The sequence below is a fragment of the Rhinoderma darwinii genome, chromosome 2 (genome assembly GCF_050947455.1).
Source record: "Rhinoderma darwinii isolate aRhiDar2 chromosome 2, aRhiDar2.hap1, whole genome shotgun sequence".
Classification (NCBI taxonomy): domain Eukaryota; kingdom Metazoa; phylum Chordata; class Amphibia; order Anura; family Rhinodermatidae; genus Rhinoderma; species Rhinoderma darwinii.
In genome coordinates this window covers 231,887,612-231,910,182 of record NC_134688.1, presented here as the reverse complement: position 1 = coordinate 231,910,182, position 22,571 = coordinate 231,887,612, and the positions used below count along the sequence as shown (strand labels likewise).

Here is a 22,571-nt window from a genome sequence, read left to right as displayed (position 1 = left end):
ACGTTTTTTTAGTAAGCGTGTGAACATACCCTCCCACATTTACAGCAACTGTGAGTCAGATAGCTTTCCCTTATTCACCTTGCTGTTATTCTGGGAAGTGCTCCTTCTGGTGACCAACATAGAAAAACATGTCAAATTATTATTTCATTTTTAATACATCCCACCATGTGTAAGAAAAAAAAAATACAGCAAAAAATGTAAAATAATAAAAATAAGTAACTTACTTAAAAAAAATATTTAATTTGCGACACATTCCCTTTAATGCAGGGCAAACCATGATGTAGAGTTGCGTCATGGTGCATTAAGGGGTGGAAGAAGCACTGAAACAGCTATGTCTGTGTGTACAGGATATACAGTCCAGTACTTTTTTGTGCCTTATATCAAGTGATTTACAGTTGTTGCATACTATGTCCTACCTACCTCTTTGGGTTATATTTTATATAGGTCTTGTGTATCTGTATTTTTATTGTGGGCATTACAGCTGTATCTATTTATAATAAAGATTTTTTGTATTTTGATTGCATTTTTTTACTCTGCCGAATTAAAAAAATGGCTAGTAAAAATACACCTCATAAAGAGTTGCATGTCACTTCTTGAAGCGTTTTACAAGCTGAATGTACATTGACACTACACAAAACGCTTTGAAAATACGCCTCAAAAACGCATGCAAAATACGCTTACTCTTGAAATCAGCTTCGTATTTTTCAATACTTGTGAATATACCCTAAGGCCGAATTTTTTAAAATTATTTGTATAAAAATAAGAAGAGAAACCTGCATTGTTAACGGAAAAAAAAACTTAGTAAAATCACGTTGCTAGCCCAACAAACCAAAATTTTTTTTTATGGCGGACGTGTGTGAAAAATTGGGGAAACAGTGTCTGGTCCTGAAGGCTCAAAATAACCTGGACCGGAACCAGTTATAGGGATTTCCTTGGACTTCAATATTGGTGGACTAAACTTCGACACCTCCAGTCACCCCAACCGATCATAGTTTACCAGGCACAGCTCTGTACATTTGGTAGTGGCTGCATATGGTATTTCAGCTCAGTATCGTATCATTCACTTGAATAGAACTAAACATTAGTCAGCTGCACAGCCACAACAAAATTTACAAAGCTGTACCTGGTAAACAATGAAGGGGACACAGCGAACGCGCCAGCTAATCGGTCGGACGCCCACCGATCTGATATTGATGCTTTATCCTAAAGAGCGGCCATCAATATCATAGTCCCGGAAAATCAGTTTAGGACCAAGCCTATTTTGGCCTTTAGGACCACAGGATTTTTTTCATTTTTGTGTTGCTGCATTCTGAGAGCTAGAACTTTTGTTTTTTCGTCTACGTAGCGGTTTGAAGGCTTTTTTTTAGGGATTAGTTGTGTTTTTCAATGGCACTGTTTTGGGGTGCATATAACTTATTGATTAACTTATTAACTCTTTCTTGGGGTAATGGAAAAAAAAACAGCAATTCTGCCATTGTTTTTTTGTGGTATTTATTTTGTGTCAGTCACTGTGCAGGATTAATAAAATGTCACCTTTATTCTATGGGTCAGTACGATTAGATCAATAACAAATATGTATAGTTTTTTTATGTTTGAACAATAAAAGATGTAATGAAAAGAAATATTTTTTATAATCGCTGCATCCCATGATGTATAATGGTCATGTGCCATTCAGAGATGCTGCCATGACAGGCACGTGACCTAAAGCCAGCTATTGGCTGACCAATGAACAGCATGTGACAAATCTAGAACTTTAAAGGACCAGAGCAGTGGCGAGCAGGATGTCAGCGCTGAAGTGTGGGGTCGTTTCAAAGAGAGGGTTTATTATTTTTTACCTTCCTCCAAATTTGGAAACTCTTGGATAACCCCTTTAATTATTATTTTTATCTACTCCAAAATTGTTCTATTAAAAATGTGAAACTTTTTTTTAAATACATTTTATTACACTTTTTTTAATTTATGTTGCAGTTCTACTAGGGGACTTCACAATGCGATTGTTTGTTTGCAGATATAATGCTTTGGTATACACTAAGGCTGGGTTCACATGAGCATGTTACATCCGTAATGGACGGAACGTATTTCGGCCGCAAGTCCCGGACTGAACATACTGCAGGGAGCCGGGCTCCTACCATCATAGTTATGTACGATGCTAGTAGTCCCTCTCTGTGGAACAACTGTCCCGTACTGAAAACATGATTGCAGTACGGGACAGTTGTCCTGCAGCGAGGCAGAGACTCCTAGCATCGTACATAACTATGATGCTAGGAGCCCGGCTCCCTGCACCGTGTTCGGTCCGGGACTTGCGGCCGAAATACGTTCTGTCCATTACGGACGTAACATGGTCGTGTGAACCCAGCCTTAGTATACCAAATCATTATTTCCTGTCAGTAATAAACTGACAGGCAATCTATTAGACCGGGCCTTCAGCACGGCCTAATAGGCATACAGCTATAGCAGGCCTGGGAGCCATTGTAAGGCCTTTGGCTGCCATAGCAACTAAACGGCGCTTCGCAATAGCATCACGAGGCGCTGATGGGTGACACGAGGTCAGGTGACTGGACTGGTCCACTCCCGTCAAAGCACACACACCGGCCTCACTCGGACCGCTGCTGCGGTTTTTGTGCTACGAGCGGTTACAAACGTGACAGGACCCGATTTAGAGGAGAACACAAAGGCCTTGATGCAACTCTTTTCCTAATATATAAACAAGAAGGAATAGTAAGGGTAGTAATACAAACACTATGGGCACGTCAGAACACATGAATGACTTAAAGGGGATTTCCCATTAGGGACATTTATGACATATCCACAGGATATGTCATAAATGTCAGATAGATGCGGGTCCCACCTCTGGGACCTGAATCTATCTCTAGAACGGGGCCCCCTAAACCCCGTTCTGCCGCTCTGTGTTGCGGCTGATGCAGGTGAATTCCGACCATGAAAAAGGAAACAGCATAGCTCGCTGTGCTACTCTGTTTAGGGAAGTCCCATAGAACTGAATAGCAGTTACAGAAGCAGCATAACTCACATGCTATGCTGCTTCCTTAACTGCCATTTACTACTAAGGGAGATATGGAAACGGCGTAGCTCAGCGAGCTATGCCGTTTTTTATTCATGGTCGGAAATCAGCCAGAACAGAGAGGTAGAACAGGTTTTAGGGGGTACCCCGATCTAGAGATCGGTTCTGGTCCCAGAGGTGGAACCCGTATCTATCTGACATTTATGACATATCCTGTGGATATCTTCAGAAAAAGTGTGGTGAACAGCAGCACACGTCTCCCAAGTTTCAATCAGTAGGTTCTTTTATTGGTCAAACATCCAGTAAAAAAATAGCAACGTTTCGACCCGTGACAAGTGTTAGGCTTGAGAAAGACCCTCCACTTGTCACGGGTCGAAACGTTGCTATTTTTTTACTGGATGTTTGACCAATAAAAGAACTTATTGATTGAAACTTGGGAGACGTGTGCTGCTGTTCACCATGTTTTTTCTGAAGATTACATTACGTCAGACTGGGTTTGTCTGATTTTACAGCGCGACACCGCTCCTGATAACGGGATTTGTGCTGCTTCAAATATTGAATTTTTTGGGATTATATCCTGTGTATATGTCATAAATGTTCCTGATGGGAAAACCCCTTTAAGTCAAAATCGGACAAGGATTCCTGAAGGAATTTTGAGGCAGATTTTTCTGCCTGCAAAAAAACTCAGTGTGAACAGGGCCATACTCTCCAGCCCGAACTAACATCAGGCTTGGACAGACGCTTCTGCATGCTGGGTGGTACGGTTGCTGTGGCAGAGAGTATCGTGCATGAGTCCAATTAGTTTGGGTGGAAGAGACTAAGGGTCAGTAGCAGTTGTTTACTTGCACATTGCCCATATAGAGTTCTATCTAGGCATAATACATAAAGATTAATTTACCCATCCATGCATACTGCAGCCCCTTCTGCAGCCATAGAAGCCAAGATCAATACTCAACACATTTCAGTTTATTGTATATTACAAAATTAGATCACTTTTAGTGATATTCTATAAGCCGTATTTAATTTCACAAAAATGTTTTCTATCTATAGCTGCTTATTATAATATATATATTACACGATTACCATTTTCATTAGAGCCAAATGCTGCATCTGAATTGACACTTTCTTGAATTTTCTTTGTTTCCACTCCTGCCCTAACTCTAGCCTAGAAAAAAAAAAATATGGAATTAGATTGACTAAAACAGACAATTATTTTTTTCGTTTTACAGTGTGCTCTAAAAAGAGGGAACATTTTGGTGCCAAAGCATCAGAGAGGCCTGCAACCAATCAGTTGCAGCTATTAACACAACAGGACATTTCCAATTCCAAATAGACAAATTGAAATTAAAGGAAAACTCCAGCGAAAAACGAGTTTCCCATGTGAATGTAATGCCACTGCTGTCTTTTGTAGGTTTCCATGTAATCGAATTTCATAGAATGTGCCTTGGTCATTGCATAGAAACAATCCAAGAATGCACTAGGTGACAACTGCAAATCTGTATAGCTCTGTCTTGTCTTTATGATCTACATGTCAAGATGTATCCATACAAGTTTATACTTCCCAAGAGGAGAATTACTATTTTTCAAATATGCACAGCTGATCTAGTGAGTAAAAAAAGAGCTGTCAGTTCTGAGTAAAATTTGATCAGATGCTCTTCTTTGGGTGGTACAAACTGTGAGTAGGGAGACAATTCTATTCAACATCTGAACGTTAAAGTGCAGCCTTGTGCTCAGATCTGGCCAGGAGTAGGGTGAACAAATCAATTCGATCTGCTTTGCCGTTTAGTCGATTTGCTAGTCCGTAGAACACAATAGGAGAATTAATTGTTTCTCAACAAAATGGTGGTGAATCAGCAAAACGCAAATCAGGTAAAACATTTACTCACCTCTAACCAGGAGTGCAAACTTTACTTCATACAGAATATTGTTATTTTTTTATTTTATTTATTTATATTTTTTGATCCTCTTTATTGAACATTTTGAACAAACAGAAAAAGCCAATTTTTGGGAAAGATAAAGAAAAACATAAAATATTAAGAGTTATACAATGTGCTTTTTGTGTCGAATAAAACACAAAATCTTTCGACATGAAAACACAGGGAAAGTGAAAAGTCAATATGAAAAACAGAGTTGATATATATCTAGCATGTTGTTAAAGATTCCCTAACTAATCGTTACATAAAGTCCTGGAAATTCTAATGGGTAAGGGATCATACAGGAAATAAGTAACTCTATACAAAGTTCCAGATTACATTGAGTCATATGACTAATTGGTTGAGGGGGGGCAGGGGGGTTAAGAATAGGGTGGGATATTGAGACAAATTGGAAATCTGCTACAGAAAAGGAAATTATTATCATAAGAATCCTCTATGTTCCCTCCAGGCCGACCATGTGGCAACAAGTGCATCAAGTCTTCTGTCTGACCAACTAGCCAATTCCTCCAATCTGCAAATATCTACTTTATCTACCCATTAGCTCGGAGGAGAAATAGATCTCCATTTTAGAGGTATTAAGTGTTTTGCAGTAGTCAGTGAGTGTGTAGAGAGATTTTTACTGGGGGGCTTAAAAGATGCTAATGGTGCCCAGAGTAATATTACTGCTGGGAAATTGGGAGCTCTCTACCCCGTTATTTGGTGTATACTATTTAGGATCTATAGCCAAAAAGGCTTAATCAAGGGGTATTCCCACCAAATATGGAGGCATGAGCCTATTTTTCCCATGCATCTCCAGCAACGATCGTCCAGGAGAATGTTGATTTTGTGAAGAAAAACTTGCATGCAGTACCACCTGGTCAGTAATTTGAAAGTTTTCCTGAACCTTTACACATCGCGAAAAGCCATGAGAATTATGAAGTATAGCGGAGGCCCCTTCTTTAGTCCATGTTACAGATAATTCTCTTTCCCAAGCAAGGATGAAGGAAGGTTTAGGAAGTACATCTCTTCGGGGGAGAATATTGTTATTTTAAAATCAGCCATGTAATAAGATTTCCTTGTTTAATATGCAGCACAGTTAGAGGAAGAAGATACAGCTGTTTGTAAATGGTTAATTTACTAGCGCAGGCGACAGTTGCTTGTAAAGGGTTAAGGCCTTTTTACAAATGCCAACGATTGGATAAACGAGCGATTGTACAACACTAGTTCCCGACCATTGCCCTCTGTTTATCAGCTGATCGCTGCCCTGTTTGCAAACGTCCGTTCGTCAGCTGATCAAATGTTTATAGCGGCAAGAAAAATTTGCTGGTCGGCAACACATCACCACATCTAAACAAGGGATGGACTGCCAACAAGATGCAAAAATGGATGGGGACGAACGATTGCATTCATTGATCCGTTTGAATGGTGCAAGCCGGCACCAATCAACATGCTGTATTGTCCATTGGCGCTCGTTTAACAAGAAGAGTACATGCCCATGTAAAAATACCTTTAATCTGCTAGAGAAGGAGGTCACAGAAGCTTGTAAATGGTTAATCTGCTAGAGGAGGAGACAACTGATTGTAAAGTGATACTCAGTCTCTCACTTCATACATACATACATACATACACAGCCAGCCGCCACAGAGGAAAAAGTAGGAGAGATTCTATGACAGGATTTACTATTTCCTAGTGAGAGACTCTTCAGATTACCCAGCAGCCTCCTGCTCCTCCATAACAAACAGAAATTAATCTTACATTGCTGCTAATATAACTTCATCCAGCTTTAAAGGGGTTGTTCAGGAACGAACAACTGATGACCTATCCCCAGGACACTGCATAACATCCGGCGCCCAGGGGCAGTGGATTGGTGCGGAGTTCGGAGTCGGAAGCAGATGGTTCCGTACACTGCATAGCGGCTATGCTGCAGAATTGCAGCTCTGCTCCTATTCACTTGAATAGGAGCAGAGCTGCAGCTCGGTCGCTATTCTGAGCCGGAGCCATCTGCTACTGGCATGGACATCCGGTGCCCAGAGGTGGCCAGAGCGTTTGATCGGTGCGGGGTCCGGGTTTCGGACACCCACCAATCATTAACGGATGACCTATCCTGTGAATGGGTCATCAGTTGTCCGTGCCGAGACAACCCCTTTAAGATAGCAGCAAAGCCCTTCACTGTGGACATGTGTAACACACAAAGGCCTCATGCACACGACCATAAAAACACCCGTTATTGCGGGTCGTAATTACGACCCGCAATAACGGGCCCATACACTTCTGTTAGTCACGGGAAGGTGCCCGTGCCGTTAAAAAAATAGAACACGTTCTATTTTTTCATTTTACGGGCCGTGCTGCTATGCTTTATAATGGCAGCACGGCTCGTTAAAGCGGCCGGCTGCCCGTGGCCGGCCGTGCTCGTAATTACGAGCACGGTCGTGTGCATGAGGCCTAACAGTTTTCCCCCCTCACAGTTCAGAAGAAGGAAGACTCACAAAGCAGTCAAAATCTTGTGAGACTTTGACTGCTCACTGCTGCATGTGGAGAGCCCACTTATTTTTAAAAAGCCAGAGCTTTTAGCACTAAGTAAAATAGAACATATATATATATATATATATGAGAAAGGTTTAATATTTTGCTCTCCTATTACCTCCTGGGGTTTCCCAAGAAGTGCTCCAACACAGGCAGCACAAACAACTTTTCTTTTAATCTAACACAGTAATTACCTCTTCACACATCAGATTCCAATCAACACGAAAAATATATGGCACATAGATGCAGGTCTGCAGGACCACTGGACATATTAGCCCAGTCCATAACCCTTGAAAAACAAGTTCAAAAACAGGTTTATTACAGTATGTTTAAAGCAAGAAGCATAATAACAGAGAGGAGTGAAAAGACCTAAAAGACACCTAAAAACACCTTGAAGGAATAATTTGTTTAAAAATGTAAAGACCTGAAAAGCCACATCTTTAGAAAAGCTTACAACCTGCATTAACTGTGCCACCACTACACCACCAGATGAATAGCTTCTACCCTTAGCTCCCCTTGTAGAATGTAATCCCTCGCGGGCAGGGTCCTCTCTCCTGTACTAGTCTGTTATTCAGCATGATCATGTTTATTGTACTTTGTTTTTATGGTCTCATGTTATGTGTTTAAACCTTTTTGTATTTCCTATGTACAATGCCATGGAATTAATGGTGCTTGAAAATAAAAGAAGATTACACATTGTATGAAGTATTGCCAAGAGGATCAGCATTAGGTATAATCATATACACTAGCAATATGTGTTTATTTTTCCACTAGTAATTTGTATTCTAAAGGGGCTCTTAAATGTATTTATTGTTATAAGCAAAACAGAATACAAGAGTCCAAAGCTAAGAATTATTTCTTCCGCAGTAACTCAGTACTATTAATACAGTATGTTAAATTATTAATATTTTTGCCCAAGCCCCTGCCTATGTGTGCCCTCTTTTTATAAATAAAGTCACTTTGTAATATATAAATCACCAAGCAAATGCCACCATTCTTGCAGGGCATATTGACATTTAGGGATTCTCTATCCCCAATGGATTAACTATATTAGAAAGTGAGTACTTAGGGAAGGACCACAAAGACAAGCAAAAGTCTTGGACAGAATAGCCCTACGCCTATTGTCTCAAGGAAGAAATTCCTGTGTTAAAGCAAATCTAGTCTTTAAACACTTGAATATCACTGTCAGCTCATTCTCAGAAATGAGCTTGTCGGTGGGGTGAAGAATCAGGGTAGCGAGAATAGTTTTGAATGGAATCTGCCTTTAGCAGTTATTGAAGTCCAGGAAAATATAACCTTGGTAAGTATGATAAAACAAGGAAGCCTTGCGCAGAAATTTGGAAGAAATATTTGATCGAAGGAATATTGGAGTTAGATTGATAGAATACATTGTTAGTAAGCCTATTATAAAAAGGTTATAGATATCAACAGTTATTAAAATGTGATAGCATGACAAAAACACACAAGAAAACTACTCACAGTCCAATGCAAAATAATACATTTTGCCTCTTTTTGTTAGTCATTCTTTATTTGACCTGTACTTCACAGTAGGAGATGTCAGTAGAATAGATTTTACATTTCTGTGTCTGTAAACATTGGATATAGATGGTGAATTTGGAAACCTTTCACCAGAGGCTTGCTTACAGTATTGCGTACTACACTTATATTGGCAAATGAATCACTGGTGTAGGACTAGAGATTAATTAAAATATAACTTCAACTTGTAGAATATAAAAAAATGTGCATACATACGCACACTAAAGACATAGATCAACACATGTTTCTTTCTCCCTGTTGCAAGAACAACCAATGGAATTATTTAGTCTCTCCCATATTGTATATTGTCTTTGGTGTGCATATGTATGCACATTTTTTTTATATTCTACAAGTAGAAGTCATGTTTTAATTAAACACTAGTCCTACCCCAGTGATTCATCTGTAAACACTCGGGCAGATTTCTGAATATATTTTTGCCATTTTCTTGGAGTAAACACATTGAAAAATAAGCAGTTTATGCCGAAGACCCCATTTACGAAGCCTCTGCGCCACATTTTCCCACACAGATTAATGTTTTGGAAAAATGAGCGGGGCTATGGAGGTTTCCAACTCTTTTCAACCAACCTGGCGTTGTTGTAAGACTACAGCATATTTATAAAAATGGCGTGCACCATGTTGATGAATTTATTGCACGTTGTACAGTGGAGAGTCCAGCTCACCCGGGGGCAAAGATATAGGGGCAGTAAAGGTCGCAGTTGCACCTGGTGACTGGGGCGGCCCAAAGGCTCCTCTACAACATAAGAAGGCAGCAGTATTTCAAATGGGACATGGTAGGTTGAGGGCCCAAGAACTTTTATTGGCTAAGCTGGGAGGACAGACACTTGTAAAGGGAGCAATTAGAGTATTGGATATACTGTACAGTCATGGTGGCAAACCAAAGCCTTTTATTTTTTAACTTATGGGGAAACATCAATATTTGAGCTTTATTCAAAATATATAAAGATAATGGCAGGGCCTCATGCACACGACCATGCATTACGGTCCACATACTATCAATAGCGGATAGTAGAAGACACATTCTATCCTATGGGCCAATGCACACTACCGTTGTTTCCACAGTTATTTTATGGGCCGCATTTGCGGTCCGGGCTCCTTAAAGTCAATGCACATCTTGTATGTGCACGGTCCGTGATTGCGGACGACCCAGGGATGACACTCCTCGGGCCGTCCGTGCCAGAATCCCGGACTGTACACATGAATATAGTCGTGTACATGACGCCCAAGTTCAAACATGGCAGGTTTTTTCGACTGAAAATCGGCTCCATACATTTGAATGGAGCCATTTCTGCAGCAGGTGCATGGATTTCTGCAAGCTCTGTTCAGATGAATAGAACTGATTTTCAGTAGCAGATAGGTCTGCAACAAATCTGTCGCGTGTGAACTCTCACTAAAAGCTGATGGAATTGTTCAAAGTAAATAAATTTTTTTGTTCAATAAACAAATTGCTGTTTAATAAATTATTGCAATTACATACATTTTTGTCTTTATATATTGTCGGACTTCAAAGCAAACACACACACACACACACACGTGTAAACATTCATAAGCTTGTGATCTCACCTATGATTCCAAGTTTCACTAGAAACATCAGTGAAATTCCAAGTGGGAGACCAATAACATAGTAGCCGATGAAATTAGTAATAGCTCCAATTTTTTGTTTTCCTAATCCCCTTAATATTCCTGCACAGGAAATCTGCAACACAGTTTTTATACGTCATAAGAGACTAGGCTACATTTCTTCAACTAGCAAGGTTAAACAAATAATTAATCATTTGCAATTAGCAGCAAATAACATAGTCCGATTCTAAACATGAAATGGAGCTTTTATAAAAATGGACCAGTTCTAGCACAATTTACATATAATTTTCTCTTTATATATAAAGTTGCTGTTCATGTGTATACTTACATTTGTTGCATCACAGAGGTGAATTGGAGCAAATATGAGCATAATCTGTGAAACCAAGATGAGAATATCCCTGAAGAAAAAAAAAAAAATCAGCACACAATACACATCCTTCTTTTCAAGTCAATTTCATGTATTTCGTCTAATGTATACACTTGTTAAATTCTTCAATTTTACCCACCTATCGGTTGTAAAAACATAGCCAATTACATTCTTCAATGCAGCTAAAGAACAACCGACAATCAAACCAGATAATACTGAGAAATAAAAAGAAAAAATATAAAGCTATTTAATATTTTTTTAAACCAACACAATCAACTTTAGAGTCATATAAAAATAGAAAAATACAATGGTTTGCTTAAAAACTGTATTAATAATAAAATATTATTATTAATAATACATTTTGTCCGAATAGGCACAAACTCCCACAGATACATTCCAAAATCTTGTGGAAAGCCTTCCTAAAAGAATGGAGGTGGTTGTAGCTGTAAAAGGAGGCCCAACTTAATATTAAAGCCCATGGTTTTGGAATGGGATGTCCAACGATCTCATACTGTAGGTGTGATAATCAGGTGTCTTGCATACATTTGGCCATATTGTATAGTTCATTAGTAAAGTCATATGATCTACAAATAATGAGCATTTCTGTGATGAGCACGATTAATAATGTACCATAAACAGTCATTTTGTAACAAACCAAATATACCAAACAAATAACTGGATGATATATATGGTCAATTGCAGACTCACTCTTCTGAAGATTGTTTGTATATAATCACTTATACAATTCACAGTAGTTTCTCACCCTCTTTTCTACTACACTATTCTATACAGCATAAAAAAAAAAAGTATGCCTACGCATACCAGCCATGTCATGTGTTAAAAGGACAGCCTTTTGGCATTCACTGGGTGAATGGGGGCCTATGAATTTGTTCGGTATATGTCCCAGGAGCTTTAAAATGTAACCACAAAACGGTTCGGTAGTAATCATGAATAAAAATATATGCTTAACCCCTTAAAGGACGCAGCCTAGTTTGGGCCTTAAGGCTAAGAGACAATTTTTCAAATCGGACACATTTCACTTTATGTGGTAATAAATTCTGAATGCTTTTACCTATCCAAGCGATTCGGAGATGGTTTTCTCGTGACACATTGGGCTTTATGTTAGTCGTAAAATTGTGTCGACACAATCGAGTGTTTATTTTTTTTAAATGGGAAAATTTAGGGAAAATTTTGAAATATTAGCATATTTTTTAATTTCAATGTATCTGCTTGTAAGGCAGATGGTTATACCACACAAAATAGTTACTAATTAATATTTCCCATACGTCTACTTTATGTTGGCATAATTTTTTTGAACATTCTTTTATAGGACGTTACAAGGCTTAGAACAAAACCAATGTGAAAGTTTTTTTTAACCCTTTAGGCGTTTCACAGGAATTAAAGCAAAGTGGAGGTGAAATTTGCAAATTTCATTTTTCTTGCAGAAATTCAATATTAATCCATTTTTTTTCTGTAACACAGGTTTAACCAGAGAAACACTAGCAAATATGTATTACCAGAATCTGCGGTTTTAAGAAATACCCCACATGTTGCCCTAGTGTGCAAGTAGACTAAAACACAGGCCTCAGAAGTAAAGAAGGACCTAGTGCATTTTGGGGCCTCTTTTTTATTAGAACATATAACATATCTATAAACAGTAGAAACCCCCCTAAAGTGACCCCATTTTGGAAACTATACCCCTCAAGGTATTCATTTATAGGTGTTGTGACTATTTAGACCCCACAGTTGTTCCACAGAACTTTGAATTGGGCTGTGAATTAAAAACCCGAAATATTTTCCAATAATATGTAAATTTTGGCTCAAAATTTCTTATTTTTACAAGGAATAAAATAGCACATTTTGTTGCCCAATTCCTACGGAGTGTGGCAATACCCCATTTGTGGTGATAAACTGCCGTTTGGGCCCGTGGGAGGGCTCAGAATGGAAGGAGCGTTATGTGTTCTTTGGAGTCCAGATTTTGCTGGATTGGTTTTCAGGTGCCATGTCACATTTGCAGAGCCCTAGAGGTACCAGTACAGTTCAAACCCCCAAGAAGTTAACCCATTTTAAAAACTACACCCCTTAAAGGGTTATTCCCATCTACAAAAATCTAGCTATTAAGCTCACCCTTCTAAAGTTAATAATTTTTCTAATTACCTGTTTGTAGCCCAGCGATGTAGTTTTCGTGCTATTCTTGATCGAAGTCGCAGTCAGTCCCTCTTTGTTTATAGCTCGTTGTCTAAGGATCCGGCCACCGCTATTTACCTTTTGCGGTGGCCGCACATGCGCAAGGATATCCTCTCCGTCCTTAGTAGAGGATGTCATTTATCACATGAATGCGCATATTGGCCCATATCGGCGCATACGCAGTAGATGCAGGGCAAGTCATGAGGAGCAGTCGTGATGAGAAGTATGCGGTCCGCTGAAGGTACTACATGTACAACTGTACTTATTATGCTGAAATATTACATACACTGGACAGTTTGAAAAACATCAGCTGTTCGGTGTATGTAATCAGAAAAAATTTTCATGCTTAGATACAATTGCCAATGTGTGAAATATTATCAAGGCAAGTGTATCTACGTATAAAAGATTATATGCTTGCATACACGACCTGTTTATTTTTTTGGACAATGTGTATGTGTGTATATGTATGTGGGTGTTTGTGTATATGTATGTGGGGGGGTGTGTGTGTGTGTGGGGGGGTGTTTGTGTGTGGGGGGGGGGGTGTTTGTGTGTGTGGGGGGGGGGGTGTTTGTGTGTGGTGGGGGGGGTGTTTGTGTGTGGTGGGGGGGGGGTGTTTGTGTGTGGTGGGGGTGTATAGGTGTGTAGGGGAGTAGAAGTATTGGTATTGTTCACATTGATAACTATTTTTATTTTGTTGCAGATTTTGCTGAACCAATTGGACTTCTGCGTAGATCTACGTTTTCTCAAAAATTGTAATAAAATTGTTAACCAGGGTTTTGTGCCGGATTTCTTATTTCAATAAAAAAAAAAGTGTTTTTTTTTTAAACTTTATTAGTGCCTAGATAATGACAGTTGGCTGATTGACAGCGTCCATTATTAAGGCGGGGCTTAGTGTTAGCCAGTGCAGAGGCTAGCACTAACCACCCATTATTACCCCAGTACCCGCCACCAGGGGTGCCGGGAAGAGCTTGGTACGATCCAGTACCCAACCATCTGTTGCGACGGCAGGGCACTGGGGCGGCCGCAGGCCGGTATTATGAGGCTGGGAAGGGCCAAAAACAGTGGACCTTCCCACCCTTGTAATTCTAGGCTGCTGTTGCTGTGTTGTATCTGGCTGGTTATGAAAATGAGGGGGACCCCACGTCGTTTTTTTTAAATTAAATTAACAAATTTAACAATAGACGTGGGGTCCCCCACATTTTTAATAACCAGCCAGATACAACACAGCAGCAGCAGCCTGGCATTACACGGGTGGGAAGGGCCACTGGTTTTGTCCATTCCCAGGCTAATAACACCAGCCTGCGTCCGCCCCAGTGGTCCACCATCACTGGATCGCACCAGGCTCTTCCCGATAACCGTAGTGGAGGTTGATACTGGGGTAATAGCCGTTTACGGCTAGCCTAATGGACGTCGTCAAAAATACAACTGTCATTATGCATGCGCTAATAAAGTATAAAACTAACAGACATTCCAAAACTTTATTGAAATAAATAATCTACCACAGAATCCCTGCTAACCATTTTATTTCAACAAAAATCGTAGATCATTGCAGTAGTCCACCTAATATACTACGTAGTACAATAGGTCCAGCGTGACCTGATTAAAATATATAAATTAGGCCTGAAGCATTCTTTTGTGAAAGGATTCCTTGTGCTATCCCTTTTTTTTACTTTTTTTGCAGAATACAGCAAAAAACCTAAAAATGATTTGTATTAAAATCTAAGTTTTTTAAAAAATAATTTGATCACTACACTTTCCCTTTAGAAAACAAAATTGCGTTACTGAAGTAGTCCTCGAACCCAACTTAGTCAAGCAACCAAAATGTTCTAAAAAGCACAAACACACACACAAATACAAAATTTATAACACATGTGGTAGGCTTATATACAGGGTACATGGGTGTTATATCAAGTATCTAAGCTAACAAAAAGTTAGGCTTAGATACAGGTGCACAGCAGACACAAATCTTATACTGTATAAGATTACGGTCTGCTGTGCCCCATTACATAAGGCTACTATGGGGTATGTATGCCCCCATACAATATAATGCCCAACATAGCTGCCCCATTTTTTTTTTTACAGATTCAGTTGTTGGACTATGTTGGATTCGAGGACTACTTCGATGACGGCGCTTTCTTCTTGTGTTGAGGGTGCTTTATTTCAATAAAATTTTGTATCTATATCTGTGTATTTTCCTTGAAAGTTTTATTTCTACCACTTTAGTAATGGACGCTGACTGATTGACAACGTCCATTACTTAGGCGGTACTTAGTGTTAGCTGGTGCAGAGGCTAAGACTAACCCCCATTATTACCCCAGTACCCACCGCCAACAGTGTTGTTGGGAAGAGAGGAGTACGATCCAGTACCCAACCATTTGTAGCGATGGTCGGGAACTGGGGCGACCGCAGGCTGGTATTAGGAGGCTGGAAAGGGCCAAAAACAGTGGCCCTTTCCACCCTTGTAATGCTGGGTTGCTGCTGCTGTGTTGTATGTGGCTGGTTATGATAAATTGGGTGGAACCCCATGTCTAAAAAATATTTCCAAAAAATTAAATAAATTAAAAAAAAATGATGTGGAGGGATTTTTCATAACCAGCCAGATGCAACACAGCAGCAGCAGCAGCCTAGCATTACAAGGGTGGGAAGGGCCACTGTTTCACAACAGATGGTCGGGTACTGGATCGTACCTGGCTCTTCCCGGCACCCCTGGTGGTGGTGGGTATCGGGGTAATAATGGGGGTTAGTGTTAGCCTCTGCACCGAATAACACTAAGCCCCGCCTTAGTAATCGACATTGTCAGACAGCCGCCATTACTAAAGCGGTAGTAATAAAAGTTTAAGAAAAGACAGATATAGATAAAATATTTTATTGAAATAAAGCACCCCCAACACAACCCTCATTAACCATTTTATTGTAGAAAAAAAGAGCCGTCATGAAAGTAGTCTTCGAAACCGACGTCATCCAACGACCAAAACTGTAAAAAAAAAAACAAACATAAAAAAAGTGAATAAAACATGTCGTAGGCTTAGATTCAGGCCCATGTGTGATACTGACTGTTATACCATGTATAGAAGCCTACCACAAAGTTGGCTTAGATACAGGGCCCCAGCAGACAGTATCATACATGGCCATACATAGATCTTACATACATACATACATACATACATACATACATACAGTACTTCGTCCGTTATCTATGCTCCCAGGTTTGGTGACTTCGCTCCAATAAAAAGAAAAAAGGAAAAAACAAAACCTCACATAAGACGTTTCCACGAAGATCTGAACGGTCCTGTCACTTACTGCTACTTTGCGCCGCTCACCATAATAAAGCGGTGGGCGCAGATGACGTAATCACGTGAGCGTGATAGAATTACGTCATCTGCGCCACAACGCATGGTTACTGTGAATGCGAGCGGCGCCAAATAGCAGTAAGATGGAAAGTGACGGAACCGTCTAGATCTACTGTAGGAACGTCTTCGGTGAGTTTTTGTTTTTATCTTTTGTGTGGTTCGCCGGGTACTGATGCAGGACCGGTGTGGCGGCTAAACATATTACATGGGGGGGGGGGGGCAGCTTAGCTAGAGGGGGAGAAGTGGCCTGCTTCAACGGGGTGAAGAGTGTTTCAGAGAAGGGTTGCGTGCGGTTGAAATTCACGGTGTGTTCGTCACAACCAGGCTTACCATGCCTTGTTGAGACAAACATTCTACCGATGTTGCTAGAACTACAGTATCTAGCAACGTCGGGAGCGCGCACACTGCAGAGCGGCTTGATTAACATAAAGCCGCTCACGCCCCTTTTTCTAAAAGATAACCAGCACTAGCTGAGTTATCAAGTGTAAAAAAAAAGTAGTTAGGGAATTAATTTGTACAAATTTTTAACAGCAATTTTTTTTTTAATTTCATTTCAGTTTAGAATATATATATATATATATATATATATATATATATAAATTTGGACTCAACTTGGGAATAACCCTTTAAGACATTCATCTTTTTTGCATTAATTCCCAGTAAGGGGGGGCATTCTGGGGGCTGAAAACTGGTGTCCTTCCCTTCATATATCCTAAATTTGTACATATACCCTGATGCACGATCGCACAGCTTATACATCTTCACGCCATACATTGCCCTCTTACTCGGCAGGTACTGGCGGAATTGAGGCCTCCCTTTAGAATGTACCAGGGACTTATCAATAGAAATACACTTCTCGGGGGTGTATGCTTGGGCAAACCGGGCACTGAAATGGTCTAACAGGGGTCTCAGTTTATAAAAACGGTCAAAACTGGGGTCATCTCGGAGTGGGCATTGCTCATATTCAGCTGTATGTAAGAAGCAAAGTATTGCCTCATAACGCATCCTGGACATGGCCATGCGGTACATCGGGGTGTGGTATAACATGTCTGTACTCCAGTAGGTCCTAATGGACGGCTTTTTCAGAAGCCCCATGCTCAAGAGCAGTCCCCAGAACTTGCCCAACTCTGCTGCGTCTACAGGAGTCCAACTGTGGGATTGGGCATAAAATGATGTGGGGTTCTTTGTTATATACACTGCATTCCAAATTATTATGCAAATGTTAATTTTCGCCGATTTTCCTAAATAGTCGATGCAAATGATAGTCCGTATAATCCTCAAGCCATCAACCGTTGGAGTATAATGCGAATTTTATTGAACAAATCTCTGAATGATAACAGATTTTTTTTTAGAAGTAAAAAACTCAAAATGAACGGTTTCAAATTATTATGCACAACAGAGACCAAAACATTTTAAAGGTTGTAAAGAGAACTAAAATGGTAATTTGTTGAATTTGCAGCATCAGGAGGTCATATTTACAGAAATCAAAAGCGCTTTCAATCAAAAAAAACTTAGCAGGCCAAGTTACATGTTAACATAGGACCCCTTCTTTGATATCACCTTCACAATTCTAGCATCCATTGAATTTGTGAGTATTTGGACAGTTTCTGCTTGAATAGCTTTGCAGGATGTCAGAATAACCTCCCAGAGCTTCTGTTTTGATGTCAACTGCCTCCCACCCTCATCAATATTTTGCTTGAGGATGCTCTAAAGGTTCTCAATAGGGTTGAGGTTAAGGGAACATAGGGGCCACACGATGAGTTTCTCTCCTTTTATGCCCATAGCAGCCAATGACAGAGGTATTCTTTGCAGCATGAGATGGTGCATTGTCATGCATGAAGATAATTTTGCTAAGGAAGGCACGGTTCTTCTTTTTGTACCACGGAAGAAAGTGGTCAGTCATAAACTCTATGTACTTTGCAGAGGTCATTTTCACACCGTCAGGGACCCTAAAGGGGCCTACCAGCTCTCTCCCCACGATTCCAGCCCAAAACATGACTCCGCCACTTCCTTGCTGACGTCGCAGCCTTGTTGGGACATGGTGGCCATTCACCAACCATCCACTACTCCATTCATCTGGACCATCCAGGGTTGCACGCCACTCATCAGTAAACACGGTTTGAAAATTAGTCTTCATGTATTTGAGCCCACTGCATTCGTTTCTGCTTGTGAGCATTGTTTAGGGGTGGCCGAATAATAGCTTTATGCACACTTGCAAACCTCTGGAGGATCCTACACCTTGAGGTTTGCGGGACTCCAGAGGCACCAGCTACTTCAAATACCTGTTTGCTGCTTTGCAATTGCATTTTAGCAGCTGCTCTCCTAATCCTATTAATTTGTCTGGCAGAAACCTTCCTCATTATGCCTTTATCTGAACTAACCCGTCTGTGCTCTGAATCAGCCACAAATCTTTTCACAGTACGATGATCACGCTTAAGTTTTCTTGAAATATCCAATGTTTTCATACCTTGTCCAAGGTATTGCACTATTTCGTCAGCAGAGAGATCCTTTATCTTTCCCATATTGCTTGAAACCGGTGGCCTGCTTAATAATGTGGAACGTCCTTCTTAAGTAGTTTTCCTTTGATTGGGCACACCTGGCAAACTAATTATCACAGGTGTCTGAGATTGATTACAATGATCCAAAGAGCCCTAAGACACAATACCATCCATGAGTTTCATTAAAAAGCTAATTAAATGTTTGACACTTAAATCCAATGTGCATAATAATTTGGAACACGGTGCATTTGTGTGTGTGTGTGTATAGATATATATATATATATATATATATATATATATATATATATATATATTTCTTTTTTGTTTTTATAGAATGAGTGGACTTCCCTAACACTAAACCTAACTAGGGCAAGGGTTCCTAACACTAAACCGAACTAGATTTTATGTTAACTTCCCTGACACTAAACTTAACTACGGCAACGATTTCCTGACACTAAACCTACCAAGATTATTCTGAGCTTTCCTGATGCTAAACCTAACTATGGTGACGGGTGCCTGACACTAAACCTATCTAGATTATTTCGAGCTTTCATGGGGCCAACAACTGATTTTATGTGAACTTCCCTGACGCTAAACCTAACTACAGTGATGGATCCCTAACGCTAAACCTAACTATGGTGACGGATTCCTGATGCTAAAACGTAACCGTGACTGATTCCTGATGCTAAATTCCCTGACACTATACCTAACTACACTTTTTGTCGGTTCCCTGACACAAACTAACCCTAATACTAAACTATCTGCTGACTTTCTAAACTGACTTTTTTTGTTTTTATTATATTTTATAAAAAAAAAAAAAAAAGAATAATCCCCAGGGACCAAGATGTGGCCCTGAGGACTCAAAAGTGGTCAGTGATAGAGATCACTGACCAAAAACGTGGGTGACAAGGGGAACACCAGGACAGGAGTGGGAAGTGGATACAAGTTGGTAAAAGCAAAAAAAGTAAATTATATATTTGTTGTTATTTTTTCTAACTGCTCTGAATGACTATCTCCACAACCGCTCTGTTCAACTAACTAACTCCAACAGAGAGCTGGTGCGGAAGGATCTGAGGTCAGAGCAGGAAATTACGTATGCGATCGCTGCTATTGGTCGGTCGTCACTAACTAACCAATAGCAGCGATCGTGAAGGCGGGACCACTATGATTGATCCTTGCACAATGAGCTGTGATAGCCTGCCTGTCGGAAACAGCAGGCATCACAGCTCGATGACACGCTGGTGGAAAATGGCGATGCATTTTACCCTGGACGTACTATCCTGGCGCTGAACGTGAATGACGCACTTAGCGCGACGGAATAGTACGTCGCTGAGCGCGATGGGGTTAAAGAGGCTCTGTCACCAGTTTATAACTGCCCTATCTTCTACCTAATCAAATGGGCACTTTAATGTAGATAAGTAATGTGTTGTTTTTTTTAAAAAACTTTTATTTTTGAGAAAAGTTATGAGCATTTTAAGTGTTCTGCAAATTTGTTCTTAATGACCAAGTGGGCATTTTTTTACTTTTTATCAAGTGGGCGTAGTAAAGAGAAGTGGATGATGCTGACCAATCAGTGTAATACACTTCTGTTCATTCATGTTCAGCTGTGCTGTCACTTACTCCCGAAGCGTCGGGAGAATGAAAAGAGATCGCCCCCAGCCAGGAGACGATGTCTTTTCATTCTCCCGACACTCCGGTAAAGTTAATGTTGCGAGATCACGCTGTACAGCAGAACATGAATGAAGAGAAGTGTAGGACGTGTGATTTCCGACCATGAACAAGAAAACAGCGCAGCTTGCTGAACTACGCTGTTTCCATAAGTCCCATAGAGCTGAATGATAGTTACGGAAAGTGCGTAGTTTGCATGCTACGTTGCTTCCGTAACGGACATTCACTACTATGGGAGTTACGGAAACAGCGTAGCTCAGTGAGCTACACTGTTTTCTTCCTCATAGTCGGAAATCACACACTTCAGCCGCAACAGAGCGTCAGAACAGGGTTTAGGGAGCTCCATTCTAGAGATAGGTGGGGGTCCGAGAGGTGGGATTTATCCTGTGCATATGTCATAAATGTCTCTGATGGGAAAACCCCTTTAAAATAATCCATTAAAAGAGTGGAATAAAATCAACTATATAATATAGAAGAGGCAAAAATATGTAATGTAAGAGGGTGGGCGCATTTCGGAATTCCCTTGTTCCCTTCTTTAGTAGCAATATTATAGCTCACAGTGTAGAAGATTTAGCCTTGCATCATATATTGTAAAATACATTTTCGAGGGTGCTCCTGGGCCCCTATGCAATTTCTGTAAGGTCCCCACCTACCATGTGCCATTTATAATACTGGTATCTTTTGTTGCCTTTGGCCCAGGCACCTAGAGATCGTTTTTTTTAAGATAGATCCTTTTTAAAAAAAAATTTACAGTTTTTTACTTTCCCTCTATTTTGCTCTTTTTTCTTATTTTACCATTTCTATACACTTAGTTTTGAGTTCTGGTATTGACTTGATCAAAAGGTGCTTACCTCCAAAAATAAGAACAATTTTACTTGATTTCTTTGCTTGCTCAGCTTTTCCGGCTCCTAATGCATTTCCTATCCTTACACTAGCAGCTGCACTCAAACCGATTGGAAACTGTTAGGGAAAAGCAATACCATATAATTATGGTACTCCCGATGCAATAATAATACAGTGGACAAAAGTGTAGTAAACTTGATCATGTGAACCAAAAAATATAGTAGTCCAAGAGGAAAAGATAATTCTGGCATTCACTACTTTAAGCAATAATATTCTTTATTCCATGCAAGGTCACGGGATGCATAAAAGACAGGTACAGCCTACAGCTGTTTCACGTGTTCCCACGCTTTGTCAAGGCCCTATGGTATCACGAACCTTGCTCCCTTATATTGAACAGTATCAAACTTTAATTATTCAAACAAATCACATAAAATAACAGTTACATTTGCATGGACTACAAAGGAATGACATACACACAGTAAAGTTATTACTACATTTCAGCTTATATACGGGTTATACATTAAAGGGGTTTTCTGATAATTGATCTTTATCACCCCCACCAATCCCGAGTATAGGCTTACCTGGCCATCTCTTTAGGCCACCGCTCCACTCACTTTCTATGGGGCTGCCAGAGATATCGGGTTTACAGGCTGTTAGACGTTAGTTACATGGTATACAAGGTGATTCTCAGTTTATTGACTTTATTTTCAAATGTTTGCAGTTCATACTGAGTCATAACGGTTATCAATTCTATAATCGATGGGATCACTAACAATTGGTGATAGGGATAGGGGACCCTGAGGGAAGGTTGAAGGTGATGCCCAAGTTGCTGCTTTGCAGATCTGTTCTAAGGGCATACGACTAAATTCTGCCCATGAGGTTGCAGTAAAACGAGTGGAGTGAGCTCTTACATGGATTGGAGCAGTCTGCCCGGACAGAAAATAACAGACTGATGGTATCTTTTATCCACCTAGCCAGGGTAGCTTTACTGGTTTTTGGCCTTTGGCTTTGCCATGAAATTGTAAGAATAAGGATTCTGAATGGTTGAGTCGTCTGAAGGTATGAGAG

At 40.1% G+C, this 22,571-nt stretch overlaps 1 protein-coding gene across 1 annotated transcript in view; it reads right to left on the bottom strand.

Annotated features, from left to right (window-relative positions):
• LOC142740998 (multidrug and toxin extrusion protein 2-like) overlaps nt 1–22,571 on the bottom strand; it is a 106,540-nt gene that overhangs the window by 12,155 nt on the left and 71,814 nt on the right. Inside the window, exons 9-14 of the mRNA XM_075850403.1 lie at nt 21,512–21,620; nt 11,097–11,172; nt 10,919–10,988; nt 10,573–10,705; nt 7,650–7,744; nt 4,103–4,184 (exon numbers count right to left, since the gene is read on the bottom strand). Of these exons, the coding sequence (XP_075706518.1) occupies nt 4,103–4,184; nt 7,650–7,744; nt 10,573–10,705; nt 10,919–10,988; nt 11,097–11,172; nt 21,512–21,620 (565 nt within the window). The remainder of the gene's footprint in view (nt 1–4,102; nt 4,185–7,649; nt 7,745–10,572; nt 10,706–10,918; nt 10,989–11,096; nt 11,173–21,511; nt 21,621–22,571) is intronic.